Source organism: Geotrypetes seraphini, chromosome 6 (assembly GCF_902459505.1).
Source record: "Geotrypetes seraphini chromosome 6, aGeoSer1.1, whole genome shotgun sequence".
Lineage (NCBI taxonomy): Eukaryota > Metazoa > Chordata > Amphibia > Gymnophiona > Dermophiidae > Geotrypetes > Geotrypetes seraphini.
The window spans coordinates 15,385,121-15,401,799 of NC_047089.1; the positions used below are offsets into that span (position 1 = coordinate 15,385,121).

Genomic DNA, 16,679 nt, shown 5'->3' on the forward strand with positions numbered 1-16,679 from the left:
AGGTTTGTAGATATGTATGACTGTATGGATGAGGAAAGTCCATTAGTGCAGTAGAATCCCAGTTAACCGGCACTCTCAACCAACCGGCAAAAAATATTGCTGACAAAAAAAAAATTATCTCCCGTGCCTCTCACCCGACAACCTCTGACATCATACTCCTGACTCAAGAAGCCCCCTCCCTCCCTCCAGCTCCCGAAGCATCAAGGTGGCCCCAAATATCCCTCCCTCCCTCCCTCCCTCCAGCTCCCGAAGCATCAAGGTGGCCCCAAATCTCCCTCCCTCCCTCCCTCCCTCCAGTTCTCGAAGTATCAAGGTGGCCCCAAATCTCCCTCCCTCCCTCCCTCCCTCCAGTTCTCGAAGCATCAAGGTGGCCCCAAATCTCCCTCCCTCCCTCCAGTTCTCGAAGTATCAAGGTGGCCCCAAATCTCCCTCCCACCAGCTCCCAAAGCATCAAGGTAGCCACTCCCTCCAGCCCCTGAATCATCAAGGCAGCCCCATATCTCCCTCCCTCCCCCGAAGCATCAAGGCAGCCACTCTCGAAGCTGGTTCTGACAACACTCCCGCCTGCCCTGAAGCAGCAGCGGCAGCTGGTCCTGGAAACCTCCCCTCCCTCCCTCACTTACCCAAAGCAGGAGGCAACCAGTGAGCAGAGGAAGCGCCGTTAACAAGCTGCTTCCGGACAGCCCCTGCTTACAGAGCTTCCTCTGCTCACCAGTTGCCTTGATATGTTGGAGTTGTGAAAGAATAATGTTGGTTTAATAGCTGAGGGGAACATTTTTCTCTCTCTGTTTTCTTCCAAGTTTATTCAATGTTACTATCCCTCACCAGGAGTGGACCTTCTAAGTTTCCCGCTGATTGTCTGAAGACCCTAATTTTCACACTCAGTTTTTCAGCGCTTTAGCATAAAGAATCCTTTGGATGTTAACTACATTGTTTCCTGGCTACATTTACCCATAAGTAATTTTGGTTGATCCCTGATGCAGGCACTTTGCACCAAAACACAGCTCGTGTTCGGTTACTAAAGACGTGTCTCCCTTCATTGAGGTGCTGATATTATCTCCTCTCAACATGTCTCTCTCCTAGTCGTGGTAGGGACAGCCCTTAGGTGGGGGGCTCTGCACCAGGGTTCCTTTTGGGACGCTGCAATTCTAGGCCATGAAACTGGCCTACAATTGCAGAGTCCCCAACCCTGGGGTTTGTGAACAATGCCTCCATAGCCTCCTAAATGGACCCAGGCATAGAAGACTTAACGCGAAGGTCATACCAATGAGGACTTTCCTCAATGCAACTATGTCAGTCTGGGCCTTTTTTAAGCCTGTGCATGAAGAGATTCTGAAACCTCCATTCCTGCACAGCTGCTGGGTGAATAATCCAGAAGTGACCGCACTCCTGTTTCTCTCCTTATTGCAGAGAGCTGACCTTGGACGAACCTCCTCGCACCTGCTGGTCTGGATTGTGTGGTTATCCACAGCTGGTGACTCAGGTCCATGTGGTCTCTGCCACGAGCTTGAAGGAACAAGACACTCAAGGAGGTACCAATTCTTCAGTGGCTCTGTTGTGAAGCAGTGGGGGAAGGGATACTCTTTTTTTATTAAAGGGTTTTGACAACAGCAGAGAAGATATTGTGTTGTCACGTAACCCTTCACTGAATGGCAGTGGTGTCCTTTGATTTGGTGCCAAAGGTTGGCGTATTATTATTATTATTTTTTTTTTAGTATTGTAATGTCACTTATAGCCTAAGTGGTTTACATTCTGGTACTCAAGCAATTTTCCTTATCTGTCCTGGTGGGCTCACATTCTTCTCTAATGTACCAGGGGCACTGGGGGATTAAGTGACGGGGTCACAAGAAGCAGCATGGGAGTTAAACCCACAACCTCAGGGTGCTGAGCCTATAGCTCTAACCACTGCACCACACACTCCCCTGAGCTGCTATTGGACAGTAACTATAAGATAGATATCGCACACTTCACCCAATGCCCAATAACTCCAAGAAGTTATTGAGTGTCATAGGCTAAACTGGGAGAGTAGATTAAGATTTGCTTCCCACTCAAGTTTAATATAACAAAAGAAACAAAATTGCTTTCAGCAAGCGGACAGAATCTGAGCAAAACTTAAATGACCTTCGCACTCTAAAACCGGGTCTAGAAGAGTTTAACCTGCAAGCAGCCGCAGGCACAACTGGAGAAACCGCGAAAAATGGCCTATCTATCTACTCTCCCTTCTCCTATATAGTCGTCCCAAGCTTTGTTTGAATTCTAATCTAATCTAATCTAATCCTTAGGTTTGTATACCGCATCATCTCCACGTTCGTAGAGCTCGACGCGGTTTACAGTAGGAGAAATAGGAAGGAACTACAACAGAGGGTTAGAGGTAGAAGTGTGAAGAAAATTTAGAGGACTTGGGATGCCAAGATATAAGAGTTTCCTTGATTCCTAAGCTGGAGGGAGACTTACATTTTTTGAGAAAAGCCAGGTTTTCAGATGTTTGCGGAAAACTTGGAGAGAGCTCAAGTTCCGAAGAGGGGAGGTAAGGTTGTTCCAGAGCTCAGTGATTTTGAAGTGGAGGGAGGTCCCTAGCTTTCCTGTGTGGGAAATGCCTTTTAGCGAGGGGAAGGATAGTTTTAATTTGTGGGAGGATCTGGTGGTATTAGGGTTTGAGGAATTCCAAGAAAGAGGGATAAAGGAAGGGAGGATACCATATAGGATTTTGAAAGTTAAACAGGCGCATTTATAGTGGACCCTGGCGATTATCGGAAGCCAGTGGAGCTTGGCCAGGAGCGGGGAGGCATGGTCAAATTTACTTTTAGCGAAGATGAGCTTGGCCGCGGCATTCTGAATCCGTTGGAGTCTGTGGAGGTTTTTCTTAGTTAGGCTTAAGTAGATAGAGTTGCAATAGTCCAATCTGGAGAGGATGATGGATTGGACAAGGAGGGTAAAATGCTTTTGATGGAAGCAGGATCTAACTTTCCTCAGCATGTGAATTCTGATACATTTTTCATCTCCACCACCTCCAGTCATGAGGCTGAGCCACAAATTCACCACCCTTTCAGTGAAGAAGTATTCCCTCATGTTACTTTGAGTCTTGTTTCTTTTCACCTTCATCCTATTCATTCCCGAGCTTCCATTTAGTTGACAGAAACTTGCCTCCTATACATTTTTGCCACACAGGATAGAAATATTTAAATACCTATCTCCCCTCTCCTGCCTTTCCTTCAAAGGAGCTCTTCCAGTCTCTCCCCATATGCCTTATGACGAAGACCACGGACCACGTTTATTTTAAAAATTTGTTAAACCGCCTAAGTTTCCAAGCGGTGACCATTTTAGTAGACCTTCCTCTGGACCGACTCCTTCCTGTTTGCCTCTTTTTGAAGATGCGTTCTCCAGAACTGTACACAATATTCTAAATGAGGTCTCACACGAGTCTTCTACAGAGGCATCAGTATCTCCTTTTTCCTACTGGTCATACCTCTTCCTGTGCACCCTAGCATCCTTCATGCTTTCGCCTTCGCCTTTACTTCCTGTGGGGCCACCTTAAGAATGGAATGCAAAAGGTCTCCACATCTTGAACTCGGCTCCTTGAGGGTTTACAGTTTTGCACGGTTATACATGTCCAGAAAAGGGCGACTAAAATGGTTAAGGGGCTGGAGGAGTTGCCGTACAGCGAGAGATTAGAGAAACTGGGCCTCTCCTCCCTTGAAAAGAGGAGACTGCGAGGGGACATGATCGAAACATTCAAAGTACTGAAGGGAATAGACATAGTGGATAAGGACAGGTTGTTCACCCTCTCCAAGGTAGAGAGAACGAGAGGACACTCTCTAAAGTTGAAAGGGGATAGATTCCGTACGAACGTAAGGAAGTTCTTCTTCACCCAGAGAGTGGAACGCTTTTTCGGAGTCTGTTATAGGGGAGGACACCCTCCAGGATTTCAAGACAAAGTTGGACAAGTTTCTGCTAAACTGGTGAGACTGGACTCATTTGCAGCACTGGTCTTGACCTTGGTCTTGCGTGAGCGGACTGCTGGGCAGGATGGACCATTGGTCTGACCCAGGGGCGGCAGTTCTTATGTCTCCTCATTATATCTGATGTATCTTGATAACTGTATGCTGTCTTTGGCTTGACTATCAGTTTTGATAAGGAAGCTGAATGTTCTTTGGCGTTCAATGATTAATAAAGGTTTCAACCTATTTTTATTACTACTCACATTTTAATGAGCACAGAGACTTTATTCTGAGCACACTATATGAACAGTGCAGGGGGTAACCTAGTGGTTAGTGCAGTGACCTGAGAATGTGGGGAACTGGGTTCAATTCTCACTACACCCCCCCCTTGTGACTCCTTCCTATGAGCGTCAGAGCATTTACCTCACCGGCCCGCATTTAAAAACCTCTAGAGCAGCTTGATAAAAAGGAGGTTAAGTACCTGCTTTGACTGTCGCTATAGAAACGTCGTATCTGAAGTCGAAGTTCCTTTCCCTTCAACATATATATACATACATACATACACAGCCAAACCTTGGATAGCGAGAAATGTGGGTTACGAGTGTTTTGCGTGCGTCACGTCAAATGCGCGTAATATACGCGCGTCACATCACTGATCGTGGCTGAACGTACTGCGTGCACCCGCAGCTCAAGCACGCCCAACATAACGCACCTCTCACGCTGAGCGCAGCTGAACGTAATATAAGGATCACGCCCAGTTCACCCGCAGCGAAGTGACTGTACGAAACGAGTGAGGTCTTGCGATACGGATACGGGCGGTGCTGTATTTTCTACTAAAGTTTTTGGGGGCTGTGGAACGAATCGTTCGAGTTTCCATTATTTCCTGTGGAGAAATTCGCTTTGATTTGCGAGTGCTTTGGATTACGAGCATGCTTCCGGAACGAATTATGCTCGCAAACCAAGGTACCACTATATATATACACACACACACACACATATAATTTTTTTTATATTTATAAGATATCATTTTTAAATTGTGTTGGACCTTTTGGATTGATTGATGACATCTTAAGATTATCACATACAGTGTGGTCCCACTTACAAACTAAAATGACATGGCTAAAAATCCGTCATTGAAAATATGATTAAAAAACACACAGCCACCACCCTTTACCAACTCTGAAGTCAAATGAGATATAGGTACTCTTAAGTTAGGTATTTCACTACCCCAAAGGGCTTATAGCCTAGAGGTTGGATTTATTAGCATAGTAACATAGTAGATGATGGCAGATAAAGACCCGAATGGTCCATCCAGTCTGCCCAAACTGATTCAATTTAAATTTTTTTTTTCCCCTTCTTAGCTCTTTCTGTGCAAGAACCCAAAGCTCTACCCGGTACTGCGCTTGGACTCCCAACTGCTGAAGTCTCCGTCAAAGTTCACTCCAGCCCATCCACACCCTCCCAGCCATTCAAACCCTCCCCAGCCCATCCTCAACCAAAAGGCCATATACAGACACATTCCGTGCCGAATAGCTCCCATTGACTATATTAAGGCTTGCATTATATTACATTAACACGTATTAGTAGATCTAGCCCAGAGTTTTGTACAGAAGCAGTGGAGGGGCGGGCAGGGTGCCCAAACTGGGTGTCAGGGGGAGAAGCAGGATAAGAATTCAGGCTTCCCTCCTCAGCTGCCACTTATCCATTGTTACAGTCTCAGAGCCTCTTGGTGGGGAGGGTAGTTTTCCAAACATTTCGGTGGGTGAACATGCGTTTCCCAATACAAAATGTTTCAATAAATTATATCCAGTCTCTGAGCAGATAGAGGGGGTGGGGGGAAGTCTAATAGTGGGAAGTAAGTGCAGAGTCAGACTTTCAAAGGTAAACTCTGTGGGAAGATTCCCTTTGAAAATGAGCTTGCACACGCCTGAACATACTAATGTAAGGATTGTTAGTGGCCCCCACAATGTATGGTTGGTGGGGTTATATTAGAGGCGCCCTTACACACGCCAGGTCCCAGGTTCAGTTCCCTCACTGAAGATTCACCAGGAAGTAGAATCAAAAAGGCACAGCCAAAGGTGATTGCATAAGAATATATTATAGAAATAGTCTTACAGAAAAGCAATATTCTGAAGCATTACAATGAAGCATTACAATTAAGTAGAGAGCAAAGCAGTTTCCCTGCCTTACAGAGTTCAGAGGAAAAGAGAGACATAGAAGCCTGAAGTTCCAGGGAAAGGCAGAGAGAGAGAGAGAGAAAAGGGTGATGGGGTGATGGTCTAAGCTTCGTGTTCCATAGATAAAGAGAAGGATAGACAGAGAAAGAGAGAGCGAGAGCTGCAGATGTGTTGCAGAAAGGAGGCTTTTATAGCTTGGAATCTTATTCTGTGTATAGAAACTATTGTATGTCCCAGTATCTTTCTGTTTAGAATTTGTAAACTGTTTGAAACAATGGTTAATTTAATTGATAAGGAGGGTGTGATACTTGCAGGCATGGTAGATGGGATTAGTCTCTGGCTTCTTTGTCCCATTCAAGCAGCCTATCTTCTTGATAAACAATCCAGTCTGGCTGAATGATTAATGTATGTATGCCCTGCCCAGATAAAGACCAGTATTGGCCATCTAGTCTGCCCAAAAAGGTGGTTAAGAGTTGTGCCTGCTGCTCCATGCAGGTTGTACCCCTCTCTGCTCTGTTTAAAGCGTGAAGGTCATTTTATCTAATATAATAAAACCCTAAGCCGCGCATGCGCACTCCCACCTGCGTGCTCCTGTTTTCCGTGAGCTGTAGGGCACCGCAGGTAGGAGTGCGCATGTGCGCGAATCTCTCTTTCTCTCTTCCCCCGAGGTGGATGTCGGCCGCCGCGGCTGTCGGCAGCTGCGGGCCGCGGTGGCTGCAGGCCGCGGCAGCTGTAGGCCGTGGTGGCTGCCGGCGACTGCAGGCCGCGGGGGGCGAGCATGGAGCCATCAGCAGCGGGTGGCGGTCAGCCCAAGAAACCCCTGACCTACAGGCCGTCAAAGCATAAGCTACGCTGACTGTCCCGCGCACAGCAGCCGAGGCATTCTCAGCCTGTAATAGCAGCAAGCCAGCGTCGGCAGAAAGGGGAGAGGGGAAAAACACCCATAGAGGGTCTGATCACACTGAACAATGAAAAGGAACAATGAAAAGGAATATAATAAAACACTAAGCCGCGCATGCGCACTCCCACCTGCGTGCTCCCGTTTTCCATGCGCTGTAGAGCACTGCAGGTAGGAGTGCGCATGCGCGTGAATCTCTCTCTTTCTCTCTTCCCCCAAGGCGGATGTCAGCCGCGGCAGCTGTCGGTCGCGGCAGCTGTTGGCAGCTGCAGACTGCGGCAGCTGTAGGCCACGGTGGCTGTCGGCGGCTGCAGACCGTGGCGGCTGTCAGCTGCCGGTGACTGCAGGCCGCACGAGCGAGCCAGGAGCCACCAGCAGCGTATGGCGGTCAGCCTGAGAAACCCCTGACCTACAGGCCGGGGCGAAGTTTCTTTTTAACTTAAAAGACGCCTATGGGGAGTTTTAATGGATAGCCAGTCAGTAAAAGTAGGAAGGAGATAGGAAGAAAGACACAGGGACAGGGGCAGGGAGAGAGACAGAAAGACAGACAGACAAAGGGGGCCAGGGAGGGAGAGAGACAGAAAGAAAGACAGCGGGAGGAAGAGAGACAGAAAGAAAAAGACAGGGGTAGGGAGAGAAACAGAAAGAAAGACAGACATATATTCTAGCACCAGCGTGAGGAAGGGAGACAGAAAGAAAAGAAGAAAGACACAGGGACAGGGAGAGACACAGAAAGACAGACAGACAAAGGGGGCCAGGGAGAGAGACAGACAGAAAGAAAGACAGCGGGACAGAGAGAGACACAGAAATAAAGACAGACAGACATATATTCTAGCATCCGTTAATGTAACGGGCTAAAATACTAGTTATTTAATATTCCTTTTATTGAAACCAATGAGAAGTACAAGAACAACGATTTTTCAGTAATGGACCATGCCCACAATGGTCCCAAGCTGTTAACCCTTGCACTACGACAATGAAGGTCATTTTAAATTACGCTTTAATTCCATCCTCTCGCAGAAAGCTTGATATATCTGTGGGAGTGTGTGGTTCAGCGGTTAGAGCTACAGCCTCGACACCCTGAGGTTGGGGGTTCGAATCCCGCACTGCTCCTTGTGACCCTGAGCAAGTCCCTTAATCCCCCATTGCCCCAGGCACATTAGACAGAGTGGGAGCCCGCCGGGACAGTTAGGGAATAATGCTTGTGTACCAGAATAATTTGTAATCCAGATAGAATTATAGGATATGCGGAATATAAGTTATTAAAAAAAAGAGAGAAGTTATTTTTCCGATCTTTGTGGGGGATGGGCTAAACGTTGACTAATTCCCGTTGCTGTGTTTCCTCTTCCTCAGGAGCGGACCCTTATGTGCTGATCATCTCTGAAGGAAGCAAAGTGCGCTCCCCTGTGTGGAAAAACACTGTGAGCCCCACATTTGACGTGAAAGGGTTGTTTTATCGGAAGAAACCCAGCGAACCCATCTTTGTCCAGGTACGTCTGGCTCTTTTTAGGTTGTTTTTTTTTTCAATTGCTTGACAGCTTCCTGTCCACTTTCTAACTGTGATGGCACCTTGCGTGCTAATGGAGGGTTTATTTTGTAAGGAACCATCTGGATTTAGGGAGCAGAACGCAGGTAAATGTTGCTGTTCTGGTCATTTATATTCATACGTGAAACGTTAACGCACATAAATGGTCAAATCATGAAATTCTGTAAGTACAAGCCGATATTTAGTGCTTTGGAGCGAATAGATGTCCTCGTGGGCGGAACACACATTTATGTGCATAGATTATTATAAAGTATTATAATGAATGTGCATATTTTAATAATCTAGGCACAAGCATTTGCCTAAGGCCGGGGTAAGTGCTTAAACCTAAAATCTAGTATTGCTAATCGCCAGATAACTTTCAAATAGAATTTATCTTCTGAGTGAAGCCTACGTTCTATAATAATCTCATCAATAGCCACACTCTTACGTCATGAGAATTGTAATGAACTTTTTCTCTCGGTTGTATAATATAATAAACTTATTTCAATTCAACTGTAACCTCAGCGGCTACATTCGAACATCATATTTCATGTAAAGTTTGAGTATCCCATAGCCACCTCCTACATTAGAATGGCCCTGTGGTGTTGTGCTCTAAATGGGGATGCTCCTTGAGACAGTTCCTTTGCGAAACGTGAATTCACATCGGAGCCCCATTCAGTTTGCTAACTAAGATAAGTTATTTATGGCATTAAGTTGCGCTATTTTATAAGATTATTTCTAAGCACGTATGAGAAGTGACTGGCTACAGGATACTCAAACTTTACTTGAAATATGATGTACAAATTCCTTTTTTATTATTATTAATCTTTATTCATTTTTAAAGCTCACAATAAGTATCTATAATAATAAAACCCTAGAGCGCGCATACGCTCTTGAAAATTCGTGATTCCTGGCACCGTGAGGTGAGCTTCTGTGGCAGCATTCTATTTGACACCTCACGGTGCTTGCAGGGGCTGGAGGCGCGTGACTGTGCTCTCTCCCTGCCCGCGTCCTCGGCAGGGAACACACCTCCCGCCCTCACTCACCGCTGCTGCTGCCACCGCCACTGATCCTCCTCTTCAGGGCAGCCTGCGATCGTGGCCGGCTTTAAAGAACCTCGCAGGCTACTCTCCAACCTCAGTAGCACGCTCCCTCTGATGCACGGGATCACGTCAGAGGGAACGTGCTACCGAGTTGGAGAGCGGCCTGCTAGGTTTGCTAAAGCCGGCCACCACGATCGCAGGCTGCTTTGAAGAGAAGCAGGCCAGAAGACACCGGGATGGAGGGAGGGTAAGAAGGGGATCAATGCCAGGAGCCAGGGGGAGAGAGAAAGGGGGTTGCTTTGGGGGGAGGGGTGTGCTGGGGGGAGACAGAAGGGGCCATGGATAGGGACAGGGAAAGGGGGCTGCTTTGGGGGGGATGTGTGCTGAGGACAGACAGCTTTGCTCTGGGGGGGAAGACAGAAGGGGCCATGGAGAGACAGGGAGAGGGAAAGGGGGCTGTTTTGGGGGGAGGTGTGCTGAGGACAGACAGCTTTGCTCTGGGGGGAAGGCAGAAGAGGGCCATGGAGAGACAGTTAGGGAGAGGGAAAGGGGGCTGCTTTGGGGGGGAGGTGTGTGCTGGGGGCAGACAGCTTTGCTCGGGGTGGGGGGGGGGGAGACAGAAGGATACAGACAGCGGCCAAGGAGAGAGAGATAAAGAAACACAGACAGACAGACACATCTATTCTAGCACCCGTTAATGTAACGGGCTTAAAGACTAGTAACATATAATACAATCATTTATACTTTAACATCACTTAATATAACTCACATTAAATATCCCCCCTCCCTTATACCCAACAGTTATTTATAAGCAAAAGGAATCATAAAATATTCCCACCCACCCCCACCCCACCTTGGACGTGTATGAACAAAAAGGAAAAAATTAATATTTATTCTATGCAGTAATTTCAAGTCTTTACACTATCTTGTTAATGGCTCCCAAATAACCTAAAATGTTTTAAAATTTCCCTGCTGCGTGGCAATTATCCTTTCCATTTTGAATATGTGACACAAAGGGCTCCTTTTAGCAAGCCGCGCTAGTGGGGTTAACGCACGTGACGTTTCATCACGCGTTAACCCCTGCGCTGGCTTAAAATCTACTCCCTGCTCAAGGGAGGGGGTAGCGGCTAGCGCGGCCGGCGTTCAATGCGCGTTAAACCGTTAGCGCGGCTTGATAAAAGGAGCCCAAAGAGTTCCACCAAAAGCTATAATTCAGCCTATCCCAATTTTTCCAATTCTGTACAAATTCTAATATGGAAGCATATTTATATGGTAGAATATTTGGTTTGGGGGTGGGGGTAGGAACGGGGGCAAAAGTTTCCTTCTGGTTGTTTTGACTTCCAGCTGGGTTAGGACTGGCTTCAGATAACTTAGGGTGCCGTAAGCCTTTCATTTGCAGCGACTTTTCCCGTATTCATTTTGCCATTCCCCACCCCTCCCCCCCCCCTTCTATCTAACCCCAGAGATCACAGCAGCTGTCCTTCTCCAGGGACCATATATTGTAGCTCTCTCTGGAACCTTGCATACTCCGGCCACTAGATGGCACCAGTACATAATGATTAGGATGCTAATCCCACCCACCCTGGGTTATGAGTTCCATCTCTGTGGCATTTCTAGTGCAGCATATGGTAAAATTAATGACTCGTTTCTATATGTATAGTTAAGAGTTAAAGCAGCCATATTTGCCCTACAGGAGCCTGGATTTTATGTTGATCACACGACAATAATTTATTGTATAGTAACTGTTAATTCTGTTACAAAATAATTCTTTGAAAGTTACTATGGCAAAAGTGGGAGAACCCTAAGGAGTATGTGGTATCTTCAGTACAAACTAAACTAAACTAAAACTTAGTTTTATATATCTTCAGTAACAAACTAAACTAAAACTTAGTTTTATAGACCGAGTCATCAACCAAGAGGAGCTCGACTCGGTTTACAATAACGTAAAACATAATACATAAATTTGACAAGAAAAAATAGACTGAAATAGTTAATTTCCAAAATGTTTAGCAAACAAAAAGGTTTTCAGAACTTTCCGGAATAAAGCAAAAGAACCTAAACTTCTTAATGTAAGCGGTAAAGCATTCCAGAATTTGGTTAATTTAAAAGCAAATGAATAACTAAATCTCTTAAAGGTTCTGTTTTTACCACTGAGAAAAGGAAATGTAAGTTTTAATTTATGAGAACTTCTGGCAAGATGAGATCTATGAACATTCCAGTCTAAAGGGATCAAAGTGGCGAAAATGCCAAGTAGGATCTTAAATGCAAAACAAATGCACTTCAATTGAATTCTGAGATACACTGGAAGCCAATGTAACAGAGGAGAAAAAGCCTCAAAAGCTATCTACAACAATTTTACAGTCACATAAAAATCTCCACTCACAAAATATCATTCATATCTCACCAGAGAACATCCCACTAGTGTGTATACTACCAAGAATATTATTTTTTTTTTAAACCCAAAACTTCCCTGATTGGCAAAATCTTAAAAATCAGCATGGTTTTCCGGTCCTATGCTTCCAGACGGATTTCCTGGGACACCAGGCCGCTCAGTGGTACAAATTAATATCTGAATTTTTGAATAAGAAACAAAAGACTGGTCTTCGTGACATTTGGAGCATTGAGATAAAGCATCAGATTACTACGTCTCAATGGCCACGAATCTGGACTTGGGCGGATGAGATGCACAGTGTCTGCATCTATGAGACAAACATGGTTTTTCTTGTTACATAGAGCATTTTGGACCCCTGTTCGATTACAGAAGTTAGATAGTTCTAAGTCCAATAGATGCTGGCACTGTCATCTTGAAGTTGGGACATTGGATCATCTATTGTACTAGTGTCCCTTGATACTTAAATTTTGCAGATCTATCTGGGATCAAGTGAACAAAATAATGGAAAATCCAGTGGCGTTGACGTACGATACCATCCTATTTGGTACGTTAATGAGGGCTTAAAAGCCAAATATCTGCTCGGAATAACAAACTTCTCTTTATAATGACAGGGGTTGCCATACAACTTATTATGAGGAACTGGAAAAACTGGGATCGATTAAATTATACTTTTTGGTGGGAATCTCTATGTCACGTATGATGGCCATACAACAGGGACATTATAAGAAGTTTATGGATATTTGGGAGCCGTTGACAAAATTCTGTAAGGAGTGATTGTTGATTTTGCCCATTGATAATACACATCCAGGGTGGGTGGGAAGATATATTTTTAATTTGAGTGCAAATTGTTGGATATGTAGTGGGGGGGATATATGTATTTGTTATAGAATATAATTTTGATTGAATTTAAGTGATGTTAAAGTATAAAATGACTGTATATGTTGCACTTATTTTTGACTTTAAAATAAGTAAAGGTTTATATATATATATATATATATATATATATTAAAAAAAACCAACAACAAACAAACCACAAAACTTAGGAAATTGCATCAGAGGGGTTGGAATGTGAGAGACAATAGATTCCAGGTCAGGTCACAGGCAGCCTATGTGTATTGCTTCTGTCTGCATCCTCTAAAGCAGTGGTTCCCAACCCTGTCCTGGAGGACCACCAAGCCAATCGGGTTTTCAGGCTAGCCCTAATGAATATGCATGGCTCAGATTTGCATGCCTCTCACTTCCATTATATGCAAATCTCTCTCATGCATATTCATTAGGGCTAGCCTGAAAACCCGATTGGCCTGATGGTCCTCCAGGACAGGGTTGGGAACCACTGCTCTAAAGCAGGGGTGTCAAAGTCCTTCCTCAAGGGCTGCAGTTGAGAGACTGTGTTGAGAGAGAAAGAGCAAGATATTTTAAGGAGGTCCGGGGAGGGGGGGGGGGGGGAGGGTTGACAGAGAGGGGAATATGCTGAATCTTGGGAGCAGAGGAGAAAGTGATGCTAGGTCAGGTAAGCAAGGGAGGACTGGAAGGGAGCCTTACACTTTTACACAGTTTGGCCATTTTTAGGTCCAAAACTAATATTTTGGAGGGGGTGTTATGCAAATTAGAGAATTGCACAGGCACAGAAATTTTACCCATCCTCTGAAATTTTAACTCATACCTACCTGTACCCGCTAAGATCCATATAATCCAGGGATCTCAAAGTCCCTCCTTGAGGGCCGCCATCCAGTCGGGTTTTCAGGATTTTCCCCCAATGAATATGCATTGAAAGCAGTGCATGCACATAGATCTCAGGCATATTCATTGGGGAAATCCTGAAAACCCGACTGGATGGCGGCCCTCAAGGAGGGACTTTGAGACCCCTGATATAATCCATCCCCACTGTGCCCTTCGGTACTTCCTTCAATACCTGACCCAAACTTTCCTTCAGTGTTCTTCAGTGAGAGGCCCGGGTGTCAGTAGCAGACCCTTTTTGCCATTGGTGGGGGGTTGTCACCCTCAGCCTCTTTACCAAAGTAGTAAAAGAAAAAGGGGAGTGGATGGAAGGAGGAGGCATATGCCTGAAGGGTGAGGCATTTCCCAGTAGGACAATGCATTTGGAAACATCAACCTCTTTGAGGGAAAGTTTGAGGGGGGGGGCTGGAAGACGTATTGACAGAAAAAAAACCTTCCTCCAATAGCCTCTCTGAATATATTCCAAGCTTCGCTCTGGCATCACCGGAAATTTTGAGTACCCTTCTGCGGGAAACCCACGGTGACTTCTCCCATGCCCGTAGGATTCCCGCACTCTTCATTCCGGTGCAGCTCTCTTAATACAGATAGCCGTGATATTCAGCCACTAAGATTTTTTCAGCAGCATTATCCCAGCTAGGGCAAGCGATTGCTGATATCCAAATCCATGATTTTGAATATTGAACCCACAGCTTTTAACAATTTTTAAAAAACAACCTAATGACTTTTTTTTTTTTTTTTTGCTTTTGGTAGATTTGGAATCATAACGTAGTGAGTGACGAGTTCATGGGTCAGGTAGTCCTGACGGCCGACAACGAGGAACTTCAGTCGCAGCACAGCCTTCAGCTCCAAGACAAAGGGGGGAAGAGATCCACCGCTTTCACGGGGATTGTCAACGTCAGACTTATCAGCAGCAGCACCCTCACCAAGGTCTAAGCCATCCCAGAATCACCCCCCCCCCACCCCCGCTCTGGTGCCAGAAACGTGGTGTACAGTGCTGGAGCTCTGCCCGCGTCCCATGAAGAGAAGAAGCCAGTCCTTTATATTCCTTGCTAAAGAGGTGCCTTCGGCAAACAGGAGTGCGCCCCGTTTTCGTCAAGCGCTGTCACCTTCCAGCCAACGCCGAAAAGCCTGGCGGCATGTTGATTTGGAAGAGTGTCTTAAAAGGGAGAGAGTGCCAAAAGAAGGCACGAACGAGAGGCAGAAGAGCCGAAAGCCCTTACCCCCGCCAAGTGGCAAAGTGAACTACCCCACTTGGAAGGTTCGGTGACTGGCGGCTTGTGCCAGGCAGAGCCATCCTGGACTCTCCGCTCCTCTGCTTCCGTTTCCAACTCTCTGCGCGCTGCTCCATGACGTGAGGTGTCGGTGTCGGTGTTGACTGTTTACATATTAATCTCCAGTTGATCCCGGTAAAAATAATAACCATGCACCTTATTCGCTACATTTTAAATCCACTCCTTTGTGTAGAAACGACCTGTGGACCCAACGTCTTTACTCCTGTTTTATTGTATGGTTGATACAGATATATTTATGTGCGATGTTCTTTTACAAATGACTCTTAGTTTATGGGTAGTTGGAGGTCAAATTGCACATCAGAATTGAGGCCAAAAAATGATCGGAATAAGAACTTTGGAAATGGTGGATTTTGACATTTGTGTGTTGAGATTTCAATGTTAAATTGTTTTCCCCGTCCCGCACATATTCTCTTGCCATTTGAACAGTAAGAGGACTGAGGGTGTGGCCAAAAAGATCCTTTTAAAAAATAGTTTGACTTTTCGCTTTATTTGGTAGCATGGAATGTTGCTACTCTTTGGGTTTTGGCCAGGTACTACCCTGTTTCCCCGAAAATAAGACATTAGCGTGACACTAGCATCTTATATTAATTTGGGGCCCTAAAACAGGTCTTATTTTCGGGGATGTCTTTTTTATTCATGTAATGATCATCTCTCCCTTCCTCTCCTCCACCCTAATTATTCCTATTTCCTTTCTCTCCCCCACAAGTGCAGCATCTTTCCTGCTCTCTCACCCAACCCCTTGTGCAGCAAAACCCTTGCAGCTTCTATCCCTCCCTTCCATCCCTTGCAGCTTCTATTTCTCCCATCCCCCATGTAGCATCTTTCTATACCCCCTGCCCCTCCCCCCCCTGCTGACCCATCACTCCCTCCCATCTGAACCGCGAGACAGAAATAAATACCTTATAACAAACCGGTAGCGTCAGCAGCAATCTAGACAGGCTGCTTCATGGCCTTCTAATCACCCGGCCATTCCTCTGCCTAATCACTGATGACGTCATCAGCAACGCAGCAGAGGAACGCCCGAAAGATAGAAGGCCACGAAGCAGCCTGACTAGATTGCTGCCGAGGCTGCTGGTTTGTTATAAGGTATTTATTTCTGTCTCACGGTTCAGAGGGGAGAGAGAGGTGGGTCGGGGGGGGGGGAGCACTGCTGCTGCTGGCGACTAGGGCTTATTTTCGGGGGTAGGGCTTATATTAAGACCTACCCCGAAAATCACGCTAGGGCTTATTTTCAGGGTAGTTCTTATTTTTGGAGAAACACGGTAATAACCTGGATTGGCCACTGTGAGAACGGGCTACTGGGCTTGATGGGACCATTGGTCTGACCCAGTAAAGGCTATTCATATGTTCTTATGATCCCTCTTCCAGTTGGTTTATAGACTTACATCCATAGATCAGTGCTTCAAGACATTTAGAGGTGATTTTGCCCCCAGTTGCCACGGAATTCAAGTACTGTTCTTTGTGACTCAATAATTCTTGAACCTGATGGGTTCCTACAGTTTCTTTAAAAAAGTTGCTATCATTTTTGTTTACATGCCTTCTCTGGCAGCCATCTTGGGATTGTTCTGTATGTTGTTTAGTTAGTAATATATGAACCATGTGACCAACGCAGCCTTCCTTCATTGACAGTGTACAGGGTTGGTGGGGCTAAACACAACAGCAGCGGAGGAGATGAAG

General features: G+C 45.7%; 1 protein-coding gene across 1 annotated transcript in view; it reads left to right on the forward strand.

The window, feature by feature from the left end:
• The window catches only part of CAPN5 (calpain 5), a 190,939-nt gene extending 175,324 nt beyond the window's left edge, over positions 1–15,615 (forward strand). Inside the window, exons 11-13 of the mRNA XM_033950615.1 lie at positions 1,411–1,532; positions 8,367–8,503; positions 14,461–15,615. Of these exons, the coding sequence (XP_033806506.1) occupies positions 1,411–1,532; positions 8,367–8,503; positions 14,461–14,643 (442 nt within the window). The 3' untranslated portion in view covers positions 14,644–15,615. The remainder of the gene's footprint in view (positions 1–1,410; positions 1,533–8,366; positions 8,504–14,460) is intronic.
• The last annotated feature ends 1,064 nt before the right edge of the window (positions 15,616–16,679 follow it).